The 17500-nt window shown below is 47.0% G+C and overlaps 1 protein-coding gene across 1 annotated transcript in view; it reads right to left on the reverse strand.

The window, feature by feature from the left end:
- LOC110511504 (huntingtin) overlaps nt 1–17500 on the reverse strand; it is a 158835-nt gene that overhangs the window by 18890 nt on the left and 122445 nt on the right. The window contains exons 46-57 of the mRNA XM_090209895.1: nt 14458–14534; nt 10446–10584; nt 10239–10361; nt 9942–10158; nt 8780–8925; nt 6561–6738; nt 5581–5679; nt 4720–4904; nt 2561–2687; nt 2329–2432; nt 931–1085; nt 442–581 (exon numbers count right to left, since the gene is read on the reverse strand). Coding sequence (XP_090066021.1) covers nt 442–581; nt 931–1085; nt 2329–2432; nt 2561–2687; nt 4720–4904; nt 5581–5679; nt 6561–6738; nt 8780–8925; nt 9942–10158; nt 10239–10361; nt 10446–10584; nt 14458–14534 — 1690 coding nt within the window. The remainder of the gene's footprint in view (nt 1–441; nt 582–930; nt 1086–2328; nt 2433–2560; nt 2688–4719; nt 4905–5580; nt 5680–6560; nt 6739–8779; nt 8926–9941; nt 10159–10238; nt 10362–10445; nt 10585–14457; nt 14535–17500) is intronic.

The raw sequence follows: 17500 nt of genomic DNA on the forward strand, positions 1-17500 counted from the left end.
TGGTGAGACAGGGAGGGGACAGGGTACCAGGTGTGTTACCTGGTGAGACAGGGACGGGACAGGGTACCAGGTGTGTTACCTGGTGAGACAGCAGACAGGGACGGGACAGGGTACCAGGTGTGTTACCTGGTGAGACAGCAGACAGGGAGGGGACAGGGTACCAGGTGTGTTACCTGGTGAGACAGCAGACAGGGAGGGGACAGGGTACCAGGTGTGTTACCTGGTGAGACAGCAGACAGGGAGGGGACAGGGTACCAGGTGTGTTACCTGGTGAGACAGGGACGGGACAGGGTACCAGGTGTGTTACCTGGTGAGACAGCAGACAGGGAGGGGACAGGGTCCCAGGTGTGTTACCTGGTCAGACAGCAGACAGGGAGGGGACAGGGTACCAGGTGTGTTACCTGGTGAGACAGGGAGGGGACAGGGTCCCAGGTGTGTTACCTGGTGAGACAGCAGACAGGGAGGGGACAGGGTCCCAGGTGTGGTAGGGGTGGTGTGTGTGTACGTTGTCTCTCTTCGACACCATGGCCTGGATCTCTCTCTCCACGGCTCCTCTGATCACTGACAACTTCCTGCCAAACCTGAAGGGAAGACCAGACCACCGCAATGTCAGGAATAACTAGTTCTCCTGTCAGTATGAATATAGTATGAGAGGAAAAGCCATTCTACAAAGTGACACAATCTGAAGTCTGTGGTATTTTAGGCTTCTGTTGCTTGGTGTGGGTGTGTATAATGGGGTAGCCTGATAATTGGGTCAGATTTACAGACAGAGACCAGAACCCAGAGCCCAGAACCCAGAGCCCAGAACCCAGAGACTAGAACCCAGAGCCCAGAACCCAGAGACCAGAACCCAGAGACCAGAACCCAGAGACTAGAACCCAGAGCCCAGAACCCAGAGTCCAGAACCCAGAGACCAGTGTGTGTGTGTACCGTGTGTCCAGGACTTTAAGGGTCTTGTTTCTCGGCTGTTGTTCCAGACAGGAGACAGTAGGGTTTCCGGCAGTAGGGAGAGTCATGGAACTCAGAACAAGAGACGTGATGGCCTGGACCGCTAACACATTCAACTGGGTACGCTCCAAGTCCTCCTGTTCAACACACACAGAGACAGAGAGACAGAGAGAGAGAGAGAGAGAGAGAGACAGAGAGAGACAGAGAGAGACAGAGAGAGAGAGAGAGAGAGAGAGAGAGAGAGACAGAGAGAGAGAGAGAGAGACAGAGAGAGAGCGAGAGAGACAGAGAGACAGAGAGACAGAGAGACAGAGAGACAGAGAGAGACATAGAGAGACAGAGAGAGAGAGAGAGAGAGAGACAGAGAGAGAGACAGAGACAGAGAGAGAGACAGAGAGAGAGAGAGACAGAGAAAAAATGAGCGACAGAGGGACAAAAACCATTGTAAATCCAACAAAACCTCTTTAGGCTAGGGGGCAGTATTTTGATGTTTGGATGAAAAACATGCCCAAAGTAAATGGCCTATTTCTCAGGCCCAGAAGCTAGAATATGCATATAATTGGCAGATTAGGATAGAAAACACTAAAATTTCCAAAACTGTCAAAATATTGTCTGTGAGTATAACAGAACTGATATTGCAGGCAAACCCCTGAGGAAAATCCATCCAGGAAGAGCTGTTTTTCTGAAACTACTCTTTTTCCATTGCAAGCCTATCCCCCATTTAAAGGGATATCAACCAGATTCCTTTCCCTGTGGCTTCCACAAGGTGTCAACAGTCTTTAGACATAGTTTCAGCCTTTTATTCTGAAAAAATGAGCGAGAATGATCACATCGTGCCAGTGGATAGCCAGATGTCCTCAGATTTGCGCGCACGCCAGGGGAGGGGGGAGGGAACTCTAGTGTAGACCTTTTCTTTCTCTCTCGTATTGAAAAGTCCCGCTGAAATATTATTGATTATTTATTATAAAAACAACCTGAGGATTGATTATAAAAAAACGTTTGACATGTTTCTACGAACTTAACGGATACTATTTGGAATTTTTCGTCTGCCCCGTCGTGACGAGCCTGTGGATTTCTGAACAAAACGCGCCAACCAAATGGTGTCACTGGGAGTCTCGTGAGTGCAAACATCCGAAGATCATCAAAGGTAAGCGACTATTTTGCCGATGTTAACATATGTTTCCCATGTCAATAAAACCCCTTGAATTGAATTGAGAGAGAGAGAGAGAGAGAGAGAGAGAGAGAGAGAGGCAGAGAGAGACAGAGAGAGAGAGACAAAGAGAGAGAGAGACAAAGAGATAGAGAGAGAGACAGAGAGGTGTGTGTGTGTGTGTGTGTGGTGTGGTGTGTGTGTGGTATGCTGCGTGTGTGTGTATGCACCTCCTGTTCCCTCTCCTCCTCCTGGTCCATAGAGATGGGTTGAGTGACCAGAACTCCCAGCAGTGTGGCCCAGGTCTCTTCAAACTGGGTCCTACTGCTCCAGCCTGAATACCACACATGTTCAGACTACAGGTTAGAAACACCTAAAGGATCAGTCTAACAGTCGACTGTAGATGTGGAATAGACCTCTATAACAATGACATAGCAGGTTATAACCACCTGGACCTCTCACCCAGTGTGTTGATGCGATAGAGGAACTCCCTGAACACGTCCTTCTCCTGCAGGAACTCTACAGGGATCTCAGGAAGGGTGGTACCGAACTCTCCCCCTGGCCGAGGGGACCAGCCCAGCTTCCACACCTAGAGGTTACACACAGACACGTTACAGGGGACCAGCCCAGCTTCCACACCTACAGAGGTGACACACATACATGTTACAGGGGACCAGCCCAGCTTCCACACCTAGAGGTGACACACAGACACGTTACAGGGGACCAGCCCAGCTTCCACACCTAGAGGTTACACACAGACACGTTACAGGGGACCAGCCCAGCTTCCACACCTACAGAGGTGACACACAGACACGTTACAGGGGACCAGCCCAGCTTCCACACCTAGAGGTGACACACAGACACGTTACAGGGGACCAGCCCAGCTTCCACACCTAGAGGTGACACACAGACACGTTACAGGGGACCAGCCCAGCTTCCACACCTAGAGAGGTTACACACAGACACGTTACAGGGGACCAGCCCTGCTTCCACACCTAGAGGTGACACACAGACACGTTACAGGGGACCAGCCCAGCTTCCACACCTACAGAGGTGACACACAGACACGTTACAGGGGACCAGCCCAGCTTCCACACCTAGAGAGGTTACACACAGACACGTTACAGGGGACCAGCCCAGCTTCCACACATACAGAGGTGACACACAGACACGTTACAGGGGACCAGCCCAGCTTCCACACCTAGAGGTGACACACAGACACGTTACAGGGGACCAGCCCAGCTTCCACACCTAGAGGTTACACACAGACACGTTACAGGGGACCAGCCCAGCTTCCACACCTAGAGGTTACACACAGACACGTTACAGGGGACCAGCCCAGCTTCCACACCTAGAGGTTACACACAGACACGTTACAGGGGACCAGCCCAGCTTCCACACCTAGAGGTGACACACAGACACGTTACAGGGGACCAGCCCAGCTTCCACACCTAGAGGTTACACACAGACACGTTACAGGGGACCAGCCCAGCTTCCACACCTACAGAGGTGACACACAGACACGTTACAGGGGACCAGCCCAGCTTCCACACCTAGAGGTGACACACAGACACGTTACAGGGGACCAGCCCAGCTTCCACACCTAGAGAGGTTACACACAGACACGTTACAGGGGACCAGCCCAGCTTCCACACCTACAGAGGTGACACACAGACACGTTACAGGGGACCAGCCCAGCTTCCACACCTAGAGAGGTGACACACAGACACGTTACAGGGGACCAGCCCAGCTTCCACACCTACAGAGGTGACACACAGACACGTTACAGGGGACCAGCCCAGCTTCCACACCTAGAGAGGTTACACACAGACACGTTACAGGGGACCAGCCCAGCTTCCACACCTAGAGGTGACACACAGACACGTTACAGGGGACCAGCCCAGCTTCCACACCTAGAGGTGACACACAGACACGTTACAGGGGACCAGCCCAGCTTCCACACCTAGAGGTGACACACAGACACGTTACAGGGGACCAGCCCAGCTTCCACACCTAGAGAGGTTACACACAGACACGTTACAGGGGACCAGCCCAGCTTCCACACCTAGAGGTGACACACAGACACGTTACAGGGGACCAGCCCAGCTTCCACACCTACAGAGGTGACACACAGACACGTTACAGGGGACCAGCCCAGCTTCCACACCTAGAGGTTACACACAGACACGTTACAGGGGACCAGCCCAGCTTCCACACCTAGAGGTTACACACAGACACGTTACAGGGGACCAGCCCAGCTTCCACACCTAGAGGTGACACACAGACACGTTACAGGGGACCAGCCCAGCTTCCACACCTAGAGGTTACACACAGACACGTTACAGGGGACCAGCCCAGCTTCCACACCTATAGCTGTTGACCAGTGACTGACCAGGGGGGGGGGGTACTCTAGTGTAGCTGTTGACCAGTGACTGACCAGGGGGGGGGGGTACTCTAGTGTAGCTGTTGACCAGTGACTGACCAGGGGGGGGGGGGGGGTACTCTAGTGTAGCTGTTGACCAGTGACTGACCAGGGGGGGGACGGACGGACTCTAGTGTAGCTGTTGACCAGTGACTGACCAGGGGGGGCACTCTAGTGTAGCTGTTGACCAGTGACTGACCAGGGGGGGCACTCTAGTGTAGCTGTTGACCAGCGGTAGTCTGGACAGACTGATGATGATGTTTCGGAGCATCGGCGTGAGGAAGGCTGGGATTCCGCTGTTTCTATGGTGACCCAGAGACAGAACGCTCTGGAGACCTTCCACCAGCTCAGCCATGATCTCACACGACCGTCGCTCACACACGTCTGGAACACACATTAGAGATAACACAGAGATAACACATTAGAGATAACACATTAGAGATAACACAGAGATAACACATTAGAGATAATACATTAGAGATAACACAGAGATAACACATTAGAGATAACACAGAGATAACACATTAGAGATAACACATTAGAGATAACACATTAGAGATAACACAGAGATAACACATTAGAGATAACACAGAGATAACACAGAGATAACACATTAGAGATAACACAGAGATAACACATTAGAGATAACACATTAGAGATAACACATTAGAGATAACACAGAGATAACACATTATAGATAACACAGAGATAACACATTAGATATAACACATTAGAGATAACACATTAGAGATAACACATTAGAGATAACACATTAGAGATAACACAGAGATAACACAGAGATAACACATTAGAGATAACACATTAGAGATAACACATTAGAGATAACACATTAGAGATAACACATTAGAGATAACACATTAGAGATAACACATTAGAGATAACACTTAACACATGTAATGGACATTAAAACACAGAAAGCTAACAGACTGTATTAGTAGCCACTAGTAAGAAGATTTAACAATGATGAAGCATGATCTAACTCACTGAGAGTGACGGACTAAAATGATAATGGAAACACAACAACAACCATATCACTTACTGTCAGTGTTTGGAGAGTGGACCTGGTCTGAGTCACCATCTGAACCGGTGGTTCTCTTCCTCCCTGGATGTAACAGATGGTCACCTGGACCTACTGCCACTAGAGAGGGGAGAGGAGAGGAGAGGAGAGGAGAGGAGAGGAGAGGAGAGGAGAGGAGAGGAGAGGAGAGGAGAGGAGAGGAGAGGAGAGGAGAGAGAGAGAGAGAGAGAGAGAGAGAGACAAAGGGGGTGAGAGGAGGGAGAGAGGCAAAGGGGGGAGGGAAGAGAGGTAAAGGGAGGGAAAGGAGAGGAGAGAGAAAGAGGTAGAGGAGAGAGAGAGGGAGAGAGGGAAGGAGCGGTAGAGGAGAGAGAGGGAGAGGAGAGGAGAGAGAGAGGGAGAGGAGAGGAGAGAGAGAGAGAGAGGTAGAGGAGAGAGAGAGACAAAGGGGTGAGAGGAGGGAGAGAGGCAAAGGGGGGGAGGGAAGAGAGGTAAAGGGAGGGAAAGGAGAGAGAGAGAGAGAGAGGTAGAGGAGAGAGAGAGGTAAAGAGAGAGAAAGAGGTAGAGGAGAGGAGAGAGAGAGGGAGGTAGAGGAGAGGGAGTTGAATACTTTAGTTGGATGTGTAATAACACATTGGCAGCAGAGGAAAAACCTAGAAGTCATTCAGGCAGTAAGGCCAGAGGGGGTGGGGTATATGGCCAATATACCACGGCTAAGGGCTGTTCTTAAGCACGACACAACACGGAGTGCCTGGATACAGCCGTTAACTGTGGTATACTGGCAAGATACTGTCCTACTAACCCCCTGAGGTGTCTTATTGCTATAATAACCTGGTTACCAACGTAATTAGAGCAGTAAAAACACATGTTTTATCATACCACGGCTGTCAGCCAATCAGCATTCAGGGCTCAAACCATCCAGTTTATAATTAAGGTTTAGTCACACCACATGCAAATCCACTAATTGTGGCCAGGTTCATTCCCTCTCTCCTTCACACACTAACCTGCAGTGATGAGTAGTCGTAGACAGTGTATGATAGAGCAGGTGTGTGTTTTGTACGGGGCTGTAGACAGTGTGTTCCAGACACAGGGTTGTTGCAGGGCCAGACACAGACAGGACAGAGCCCCCTGCAGGTCAACACTCAGAGGAACACTGTCCTGGAGAACACGCCAGACCACCAACTAGAGAGAGAGAGAGACACCATGAAGCAGGGTTTATTCTGGATGAAAACGGGGCTTAGGTGGTGGGCGAGAGGCCCCGCCCTCATCTTGTTCAAAGTTTTAAGCAAATTTCCTGCAATTCTAGAAACGTCTCCATGGAGATGAGAGAAAATGGTGGCGTTTTAAAAGCTACTTTTGGTCGATGATGTGCATGTTGTCATGGCTGATGTGCATGTTGTCATGGCTGATGTGCATGTTGTCATGGCTGACGTGCATGCTGTCATGGCCGATGTGCATGCTGTCATGGCTGATGTGCATGCTGTCATGGCCGATGTGCATGCTGTCATGGCTGATGTGCATGTTGTCATGGCTGATGTGCATGCTGTCACGGCTGATGTGCATGCTGTCACGGCTGATGTGCATGCTGTCACGGCTGATGTGCATGTTGTCACGGCTGATGTGCATGTTGTCACGGCTGATGTGCATGCTGTCATGGCTGATGTGCATGCTGTCATGGCTGACGTGCATGTTGCTGATGTGCATGTTGTCGTGGCTGATGTGCATGTTGTCATGGCTGATGTGCATGCTGTCATGGCCGATGTGCATGCTGTCATGGCTGATGTGCATGCTGTCATGGCCGATGTGCATGCTGTCATGGCTGATGTGCATGTTGTCATGGCTGATGTGCATGTTGCTGAGGTGCATGCTGTCATGGCTGATGTGCATGCTGTCATGGCTGATGTGCATGTTGCTGATGTGCATGTTGTCATGGCTGATGTGCATGTTGTCATGGCTGATGTGCATGTTGTCATGGCTGATGTGCATGCTGTCATGGCTGATGTGCATGCTGTCATGGCTGATGTGCATGTTGTCATGGCTGATGTGCATGTTGTCATGGCTGATGTGCATGTTGTCATGGCTGATGTGCATGTTGTCATGGCTGATGTGCATGTTGTCATGGCTGACGTGCATGTTGTCATGGCTGACGTGCATGTTGTCATGGCTGACGTGCATGTTGTCATGGCTGACGTGCATGTTGTCATGGCTGACGTGCATGTTGTCATGGCTGACGTGCATGTTGTCATGGCTGACGTGCATGTTGTCATGGCTGACGTGCATGCTGTCATGGCTGACGTGCATGCTGTCATGGCTAATGTGCATGTTGTCATGGCTGATGTGCATGCTGTCATGGCTGATGTGCATGCTGTCATGGCTGATGTGCATGCTGTCATGGCTGATGTGCATGCTGTCATGGCTGATGTGCATGCTGTCACGGCTGATGTGCATGTTGTCATGGCTGATGTGCATGTTGTCATGGCTGATGTGCATGCTGTCATGGCTGATGTGCATGCTGCTGTCATGGCTGATGTGGATGCTGTCATGGCTGACGTGCATGTTGCTGATGTGCATGTTGTCATGGCTGATGTGCATGTTGTCATGGCTGATGTGCATGCTGTCATGGCTGATGTGCATGCTGTCATGGCTGATGTGCATGTTGTCATTGCTGATGTGCATGTTGTCATGGCTGATGTGCATGTTGTCATGGCTGACGTGCATGTTGTCATGGCTGACGTGCATGTTGTCATGGCTGACGTGCATGTTGTCATGGCTGACGTGCATGTTGTCATGGCTGATGTGCATGTTGTCATGGCTGACGTGCATGTTGTCATGGATGATGTGCATGTTGTCATGGCTGATGTGCATGTTGTCATGGCTGATGCTGTGTCCTTCAGCTCAAACATAACAATTAAATCCATAGCGCTAAATTCACCGTTTTGGGGGGAACTTTCAGTTCTCCACTTTAATTTAGGTGATTTTTATTTCTCAAAGATAATATTATTACCAAATAAATAAAGTCCATTATCTCTTCTACATACTCTATATCTGGTCCATTATCTCTTCTACATACTCTATATCTGGTTATAGTGGTTTATACATTGAAATGTTTCCCTAAAATTAATTAAAAAAATATATAACATGTTTTACACAAAAAAAACACTTCCAAGTATTTTCTCATTGGCCAGGGTCAAGGGTTAGAGGTCAGGGATTATAAGCTTCTTACCTCAGTAGCCATGGTGGTGAAGGTGGTGATGAGATGTTGTTTGTCTTCAGGGATTTGCAGAGGGGAAGGAAGCTGACCCACACACAGCAGATACTGAGACAGCGCTCTACACAGAGACATCACCCGCGGGTAGAGTCCAGCCTCACCTAGAATACACACACAGCAGATACTGAGACATCACCCGTAGGTAGAGTCCAGCCTCACCTAGAATACACACACAGCAGATACTGAGACATCACCCGTAGGTAGAGTTCAGCCTCACCTAGAATACACACACAGCAGATACTGAGACCTCACCCGCGGGTAGAGTTCAGCCTCACCTAGAATACACACACAGCAGATACTGAGACCTCACCCGCGGGTAGAGTCCAGCCTCACCTAGAATACACACACAGCAGCTACTGAGACAGCTCTACATAGAGCGGGTAGAGTCCAGCCTCACCTAGAATACACACACAGCAGATACTGAGACATCACCCGCGGGTAGAGTCCAGCCTCACCTAGAATACACACACAGCAGATACTGAGACATCACCCGCGGGTAGAGTCCAGCCTCACCTAGAATACACACACAGCAGATACTGAGACCTCACCCGCGGGTAGAGTCCAGCCTCACCTAGAATACACACACAGCAGATACTGAGACAGCTCTCTACACAGAGACATTACCCGCGGGTAGAGCCCTGCATCACCTAGAATAAACATACAGCAGATACTGAGACAGCTCTACATAGAGCGGGTAGAGCCCTGCTCCACCTAGAATACACACACAGCAGATACTGAGACAGCTCTACATAGAGCGGGTAGAGCCCTGCTCCACCTAGAATACACACACAGCAGATACTGAGACAGCTCTACATAGAGCGGGTAGAGCCCTGCTCCACCTAGAATACACACACAGCAGATACTGAGACAGCTCTACATAGAGCGGGTAGAGCCCTGCTCCACCTAGAGAACAACATAATAATTGACAGGGGGAGGCGTACACTGCCTGTGCTGGTAGTTGGCTGACGTGACCTCGCCAGCTAAATGGCAGAATGGAACAATCTGGCCAGGTCTAAAAAACTCAGTCTGACGAACAGAAAGGCTTTTAGTCGCCAGATCCTCCCATTTTTCAGCGCAGCTCAGGATTCGAACCAACAACCTTTTGAGTTACTCTTACCATAGACGATAGCCAAGTTGTCCCAGTAGGGTTCGGCCGGGTCAGGTTTGGCCGGCGGCAGGAAGGAACGGTGTGGAACAGGAAGTAGCTGTGTGACCCCGCTCAGATGATCCAGCGTCACGGCCAGGGCCGTCTCCAATAGCAACGACCCCTGACCTCGGGTTAACCTCTGAACCCCCAGACTCAGACACGGACAGAGGAGAGACAGGTTGAAGTCCTGGTGGAGAGAGAGAGGTCAGTGTGTGTGAGTGTGTGTGTGAGCGTGTGTGTGTGTGTGCGTGAGCGTGTGTGTGTTACCTTGCAACTCATGATGGTTGAGAGGTCGTCAGGAGGTAGTTTGGTCAGGAGTTCCGTTGTCTCCAGGAACGACCCGTCACCACGGAGACAGCACTGGGACATCACCAAGGCAACATACCACTCCTGGAACAAGACACACACACACAGTTAGTACAATACACACACACACACACACAGTTAGTGACATTTCCTGTGACATACACACACCTTGTCAGCCTTGACTAGTTCAGGGGCAGGTGGCGGTTCCCCATCCAGGGGGTGTGATGTCACAGGAGGGGAGGGGCTGCTGGTGTCCTCGGCAACGGAGGCTCGGAACCTGTCCAGCAGGGAGTAGAACCTCTGGTGCCTAGCAACAAGAGGCAGGAAATGACATCACACAACATCACCAGCATTTTGTGGTAAAAATATCATTAGGAAAGTAGCTTGGGAAAATCCACTATATATACAGGACACCCCTTCATCCACTATATACACAGGACACCCCTTCATACACTATATATACAGGACACCCCTTCATCCACTATATACACAGGACACCCCTTCATACTCTATATATACAGCAGAATGTGGACACCCCTTCATCCACTATATATAGAGGACACCCCTTCATCCACTATATACACAGGACACCCCTTCATCCACTATATATACAGGACACCCCTTCATACACTGTATATAGAGGACACCCCTTCATACACTATATATAGAGGACACCCCTTCATCCACTATATACACAGGACACCCCTTCATACTCTATATATACAGCAGAATGTGGACACCCCTTAATACACTATATATAGAGGACACCCCTTCATACACTATATATACAGGACACCCCTTCATCCACTATATACACAGGACACCCCTTCATCCACTATATATACAGGACACCCCTTCATCCACTATATATACAGGACACCCCTTCATACACTATATATACAGGACACCCCTTCATACACTATATATAGAGGACACCCCTTCATCCACTATATATAGAGGACACCCCTTCATACACTATATATACAGGACACCCCTTCATACACTATATATAGAGGACACCCCTTCATCCACTATATATACAGGACACCCCTTCATTCACTATATATATAGAGGACACCCCTTCATACACTATATATAGAGGACACCCCTTCATCCACTATATACACAGGACACCCCTTCATACACTATATATAGAGGATACCCCTTCATAATCTATATATACAGGACACCCCTTCATTCACTATATATAGAGGACACCCCTTCATAATCTATATATACAGGACACCCCTTCATACACTATATATAGAGGACACCCCTTCATACACTATATATAGAGGACACCCCTTCATACACTATATATAGAGGACACCCCTTCATTCACTATATATAGAGGACACCCCTTCATACACTATATATACAGGACACCCCTTCATACACTATATATAGAGGACACCCCTTCATCCACTATATATACAGGACACCCCTTCATTCACTATATATAGAGGACACCCCTTCATACACTATATATACAGGACACCCCTTCATCCACTATATACACAGGACACCCCTTCATACACTATATATACAGGACACCCCTTCATACACTGTATATAGAGGACACCCCTTCATACACTAATATATAGAGGACACCCCTTCATACACTATATACACAGGACACCCCTTCATACACTATATATACAGGACACCCCTTCATACACTATATATAGAGGACACCCCTTCATTCACTATATATAGAGGACACCCCTTCATACACTATATATAGAGGACACCCCTTCATACACTATATATAGAGGACACCCCTTCATCCACTATATATACAGGACACCCCTTCATTCACTATATATAGAGGACACCCCTTCATACACTATATATAGAGGACACCCCTTCATCCACTATATATAGAGGACACCCCTTCATACACTATATATAGAGGACACCCCTTCATACACTATATATACAGGACACCCCTTCATACACTATATATAGAGGACACCCCTTCATACACTATATATAGAGGACACCCCTTCATTCACTATATATAGAGGACACCCCTTCATACACTATATATAGAGGACACCCCTTCATCCACTATATACACAGGACACCCCTTCATTCACTATATATAGAGGACACCCCTTCATTCACTATATATACAGGACACCCCTTCATACACTGTATATAGAGGACACCCCTTCATACACTAATATATAGAGGACACCCCTTCATCCACTATATACACAGGACACCCCTTCATACTCTATATATACAGCAGAATGTGGACACCCCTTCATACACTATATATAGAGGACACCCCTTCATCCACTATATACACAGGACACCCCTTCATACTCTATATATACAGCAGAATGTGGACACCCCTTCATCCACTATATATAGAGGACACCCCTTCATCCACTATATACACAGGACACCCCTTCATACACTGTATATAGAGGACACCCCTTCATACACTATATATAGAGGACACCCCTTCATCCACTATATACACAGGACACCCCTTCATACTCTATATATACAGCAGAATGTGGACACCCCTTAATACACTATATATACAGGACACCCCTTCATACACTACATATACAGGACACCCCTTCATCCACTATATACACAGGACACCCCTTCATACACTATATACACAGGACACCCCTTCATACACTATATATACAGGACACCCCTTCATACACTATATATAGAGGACACCCCTTCATACACTATATATAGAGGACACCCCTTCATACACTATATACACAGGACACCCCTTCATACACTATATATAGAGGACACCCCTTCATCCACTATATATACAGGACACCCCTTCATCCACTATATATACAGGACACCCCTTCATCCACTATATATACAGGACACCCCTTCATCCACTATATATACAGGACACCCCTTCATACACTATATATAGAGGACACCCCTTCATACACTATATATACAGGACACCCCTTCATACTCTATATATACAGGACACCCCTTCATACACTATATATAGAGGACACCCCTTCATACACTATATATACAGGACACCCCTTCATCCACTATATATACAGGACACCCCTTCATCCACTATATATACAGGACACCCCTTCATCCACTATATATATAGCAGTATGTGGACACCCCTTCATCCACTATATATACAGGACACCCCTTCATCCACTATATATATAGCAGTTTGTGGACACCCCTTCATCCACTATATATACAGGACACCCCTTCATCCACTATATATTTAGCAGTATGTGGACACCCCTTCATACTCTATATATACAGGACACCCCTTCATACTCTATATATACAGGACACCCCTTCATACTCTATATATACAGGACACCCCTTCATACACTATATATACAGGACACCCCTTCATCCACTATATATACAGGACACCCCTTCATACACTATATATAGAGGACACCCCTTCATCCACTATATATAGAGGACACCCCTTCATACACTATATATACAGGACACCCCTTCATACTCTATATATACAGGACACCCCTTCATCCACTATATATACAGGACACCCCTTCATTCACTATATATAGAGGACACCCCTTCATACACTATATATACAGGACACCCCTTCATACACTATATATAGAGGATACCCCTTCATAATCTATATATACAGGACACCCCTTCATCCACTATATATACAGCAGAATGTGGAAAGTCTTCCCAGAAGAGTGGAGGCTGTTATAACAGCAAAGGGGGACCAACTCCATATTAATGCCCATAGTTTTGGAATGAGATGTTCGACAAGAAGGTGTCCACATACTTTTGGTCATGTAGTGTAGCTTTAACATAGGAAGATAATGTACCTTTGAATAGAATGAAAGAGGAGAGGAGAGGAGAGGAGAGGAGAGGAGAGGAGAGGAGAGGAGAGGAGAGGAGAGGAGAGGAGAGGAGAGGAGAGGAGAAAAGGAGAGGAGAGGAGGAGAAAAGGAGAGGAGAGGAGAAAAGGAGAGGAGGAGAGGAGAGGAGAAAAGGAGAGGAGAGTAGAAGGAGAAAAGGAGAAAAGAGAAGTGAGAAGAGAAAAGGAGAAAAGAGGAGGGGAGGAGAAGAGAAGAAGAGAAGAGAGGAGAGAGGAGAGGAGAGGAGAGGAGAGGAGAGGAGAGGAGAGGAGAGGAGAGGAGAGGAGAGGAGGGAGGAGTATTGTTACCGTTGAGCTAGTCCACTGATCTGAAGGTATTCCTGGATTCTGTCCAGTTCCTCCACAGGCAGCTGGACTAAACTGTTCTATAGAGGAACAGAGAGAGAGAACATGTTCAGCTGGACTAAACTGTTCTATAGAGGAACAGAGAACGTGTTCAGCTGGACTAAACTGTTCTATAGAGGAACAGAGAGAGAACATGTTCAGCTGGACTAAACTGTTCTATAGAGGAACAGAGAGAGAGAATATGTTCAGCTGGACTAAACTGTTCTATAGAGGAACAGAGAACATGTTCAGCTGGACTAAACTGTTCTATAGAGGAACAGAGAGAGAGAACATGTTCAGCTGGACTAAACTGTTCTATAGAGGAACAGAGAACATGTTCAGCTGGACTAAACTGTTCTATAGAGGAACAGAGAGAGAGAACATGTTCAGCTGGACTAAACTGTTCTATAGAGGAACAGAGAACATGTTCAGCTGGACTAAACTGTTCTATAGAGGAACAGAGAGAGAGAACATGTTCAGCTGGACTAAACTGTTCTATAGAGGAACAGAGAACATGTTCAGCTGGACTAAACTGTTCTATAGAGGAACAGAGAGAGAGAACATGTTCAGCTGGACTAAACTGTTCTATAGAGGAACAGAGAACATGTTCAGCTGGACTAAACTGTTCTATAGAGGAACAGAGAGAGGGAGAACATGTTCAGCTGGACTAAACTGTTCTATAGAGGAACAGAGAGAGAACATGTTCAGCTGGACTAAACTGTTCTATAGAGGAACAGAGAGAGAGAACATGTTCAGCTGGACTAAACTGTTCTATAGAGGAACAGAGAGAGAACATGTTCAGCTGGACTAAACTGTTCTATAGAGGAACAGAGAACATGTTCAGCTGGACTAAACTGTTCTATAGAGGAACAGAGAGAGAGAGAGAGAGAGAACATGTTCAGCTGGACTAAACTGTTCTATAGAGGAACAGAGAGAGAGAGAACATGTTCAGCTGGACTAAACTGTTCTATAGAGGAACAGAAAACATGTTCAGCTGGAATAAACTGTTCTATAGAGGAACAGAGAGAGAGAACATGTTCAGCTGGACTAAACTGTTCTATAAAGGAACAGAGAGAGAGAGAGAGAGAGAGAGAGAGAACATGTTCAGCTGGACTAAACTGTTCTATAAAGGAACAGAGAGAGAGAGAGTGAGAGAGAGAGAGAGAGAACATGTTCAGCTGGACTAAACTGTTCTATAAAGGAACAGAAAACATGTTCAGCTGGACTAAACTGTTCTATAGAGGAACAGAGAGAGAGAACATGTTCAGCTGGACTAAACTGTTCTATAGAGGAACAGAGAGAGAACATGTTCAGCTGGACTAAACTGTTCTATAGAGGAACAGAGAGAGAGAACATGTTCAGCTGGACTAAACTGTTCTATAGAGGAACAGAGAGAGAACATGTTCAGCTGGACTAAACTGTTCTATAGAGGAACAGAGAGAGGGAGAACATGTTCAGCTGGACTAAACTGTTCTATAGAGGAACAGAGAGAGAGAACATGTTCAGCTGGACTAAACTGTTCTATAGAGGAACAGAGAGAGAGAACATGTTCAGCTGGACTAAACTGTCCTATAGAGGAACAGAGAACATGTTCAGCTGGACTAAACTGTTCTATAGAGGAACAGAGAGAGAACATGTTCAGCTGGACTAAACTGTTCTATAGAGGAACAGAGAGAGAGAGAGAGAACATGTTCAGCTGGACTAAACTGTTCTATAGAGGAACAGAGAGAGAGAACATGTTCAGCTGGACTAAACTGTTCTATAGAGGAACAGAGAGAGGGAGAACATGTTCAGCTGGACTAAACTGTTCTATAGAGGAACAGAGAGAGAACATGTTCAGCTGGACTAAACTGTCCTATAGAGGAACAGAGAACATGTTCAGCTGGACTAAACTGTTCTATAGAGGAACAGAGAGAGAACATGTTCAGCTGGACTAAACTGTTCTATAGAGGAACAGAGAGAGGGAGAACATGTTCAGCTGGACTAAACTGTTCTATAGAGGAACAGAGAGAGAGAACATGTTCAGCTGGACTAAACTGTTCTATAGAGGAACAGAGAACATGTTCAGCTGGACTAAACTGTTCTATAGAGGAACAGAGAGAGAGAACATGTTCAGCTGGACTAAACTGTTCTATAGAGGAACAGAGAGAGAGAACATGTTCAGCTGGACTAAACTGTTCTATAGAGGAACAGAGAGAGAGAACATGTTCAGCTGGACTAAACTGTTCTATAGAGGAACAGAGAGAGAACATGTTCAGATGGACTAAACTGTTCTATAGAGGAACAGAGAACATGTTCAGCTGGACTAAACTGTTCTATAGAGGAACAGAGAGAGAGAACATGTTCAGCTGGACTAAACTGTTCTATAGAGGAACAGAGAACATGTTCAGCTGGACTAAACTGTTCTATAGAGGAACAGAGAACATGTTCAGCTGGACTAAACTGTTCTATAGAGGAACAGAGAGAGAGAACATGTTCAGCTGGACTAAACTGTTCTATAGAGGAACAGAGAGAGAGAACATGTTCAGCTGGACTAAACTGTTCTATAGAGGAACAGAGAACATGTTCAGCTGGACTAAACTGTTCTATAGAGGAACAGAGAGAGAGAACATGTTCAGCTGGACTAAACTGTTCTATAGAGGAACAGAGAACATGTTCAGCTGGACTAAACTGTTCTATAGAGGAACAGAGAACATGTTCAGCTGGACTAAACTGTTCTATAGAGGAACAGAGAGAGAGAACATGTTCAGCTGGACTAAACTGTTCTATAGAGGAACAGAGAGAGAGAACATGTTCAGCTGGACTAAACTGTTCTATAGAGGAACAGAGAGAGAACATGTTCAGATGGACTAAACTGTTCTATAGAGGAACAGAGAACATGTTCAGCTGGACTAAACTGTTCTATAGAGGAACAGAGAGAGAACATGTTCAGCTGGACTAAACTGTTCTATAGAGGAACAGAGAGAGAACATGTTCAGATGGACTAAACTGTTCTATAGAGGATCAG

This window comes from Oncorhynchus mykiss, chromosome 19, assembly GCF_057628025.1.
Source record: "Oncorhynchus mykiss isolate SJ-2025 chromosome 19, ASM5762802v1, whole genome shotgun sequence".
NCBI classification, from domain to species: Eukaryota; Metazoa; Chordata; class Actinopteri; order Salmoniformes; family Salmonidae; genus Oncorhynchus; species Oncorhynchus mykiss.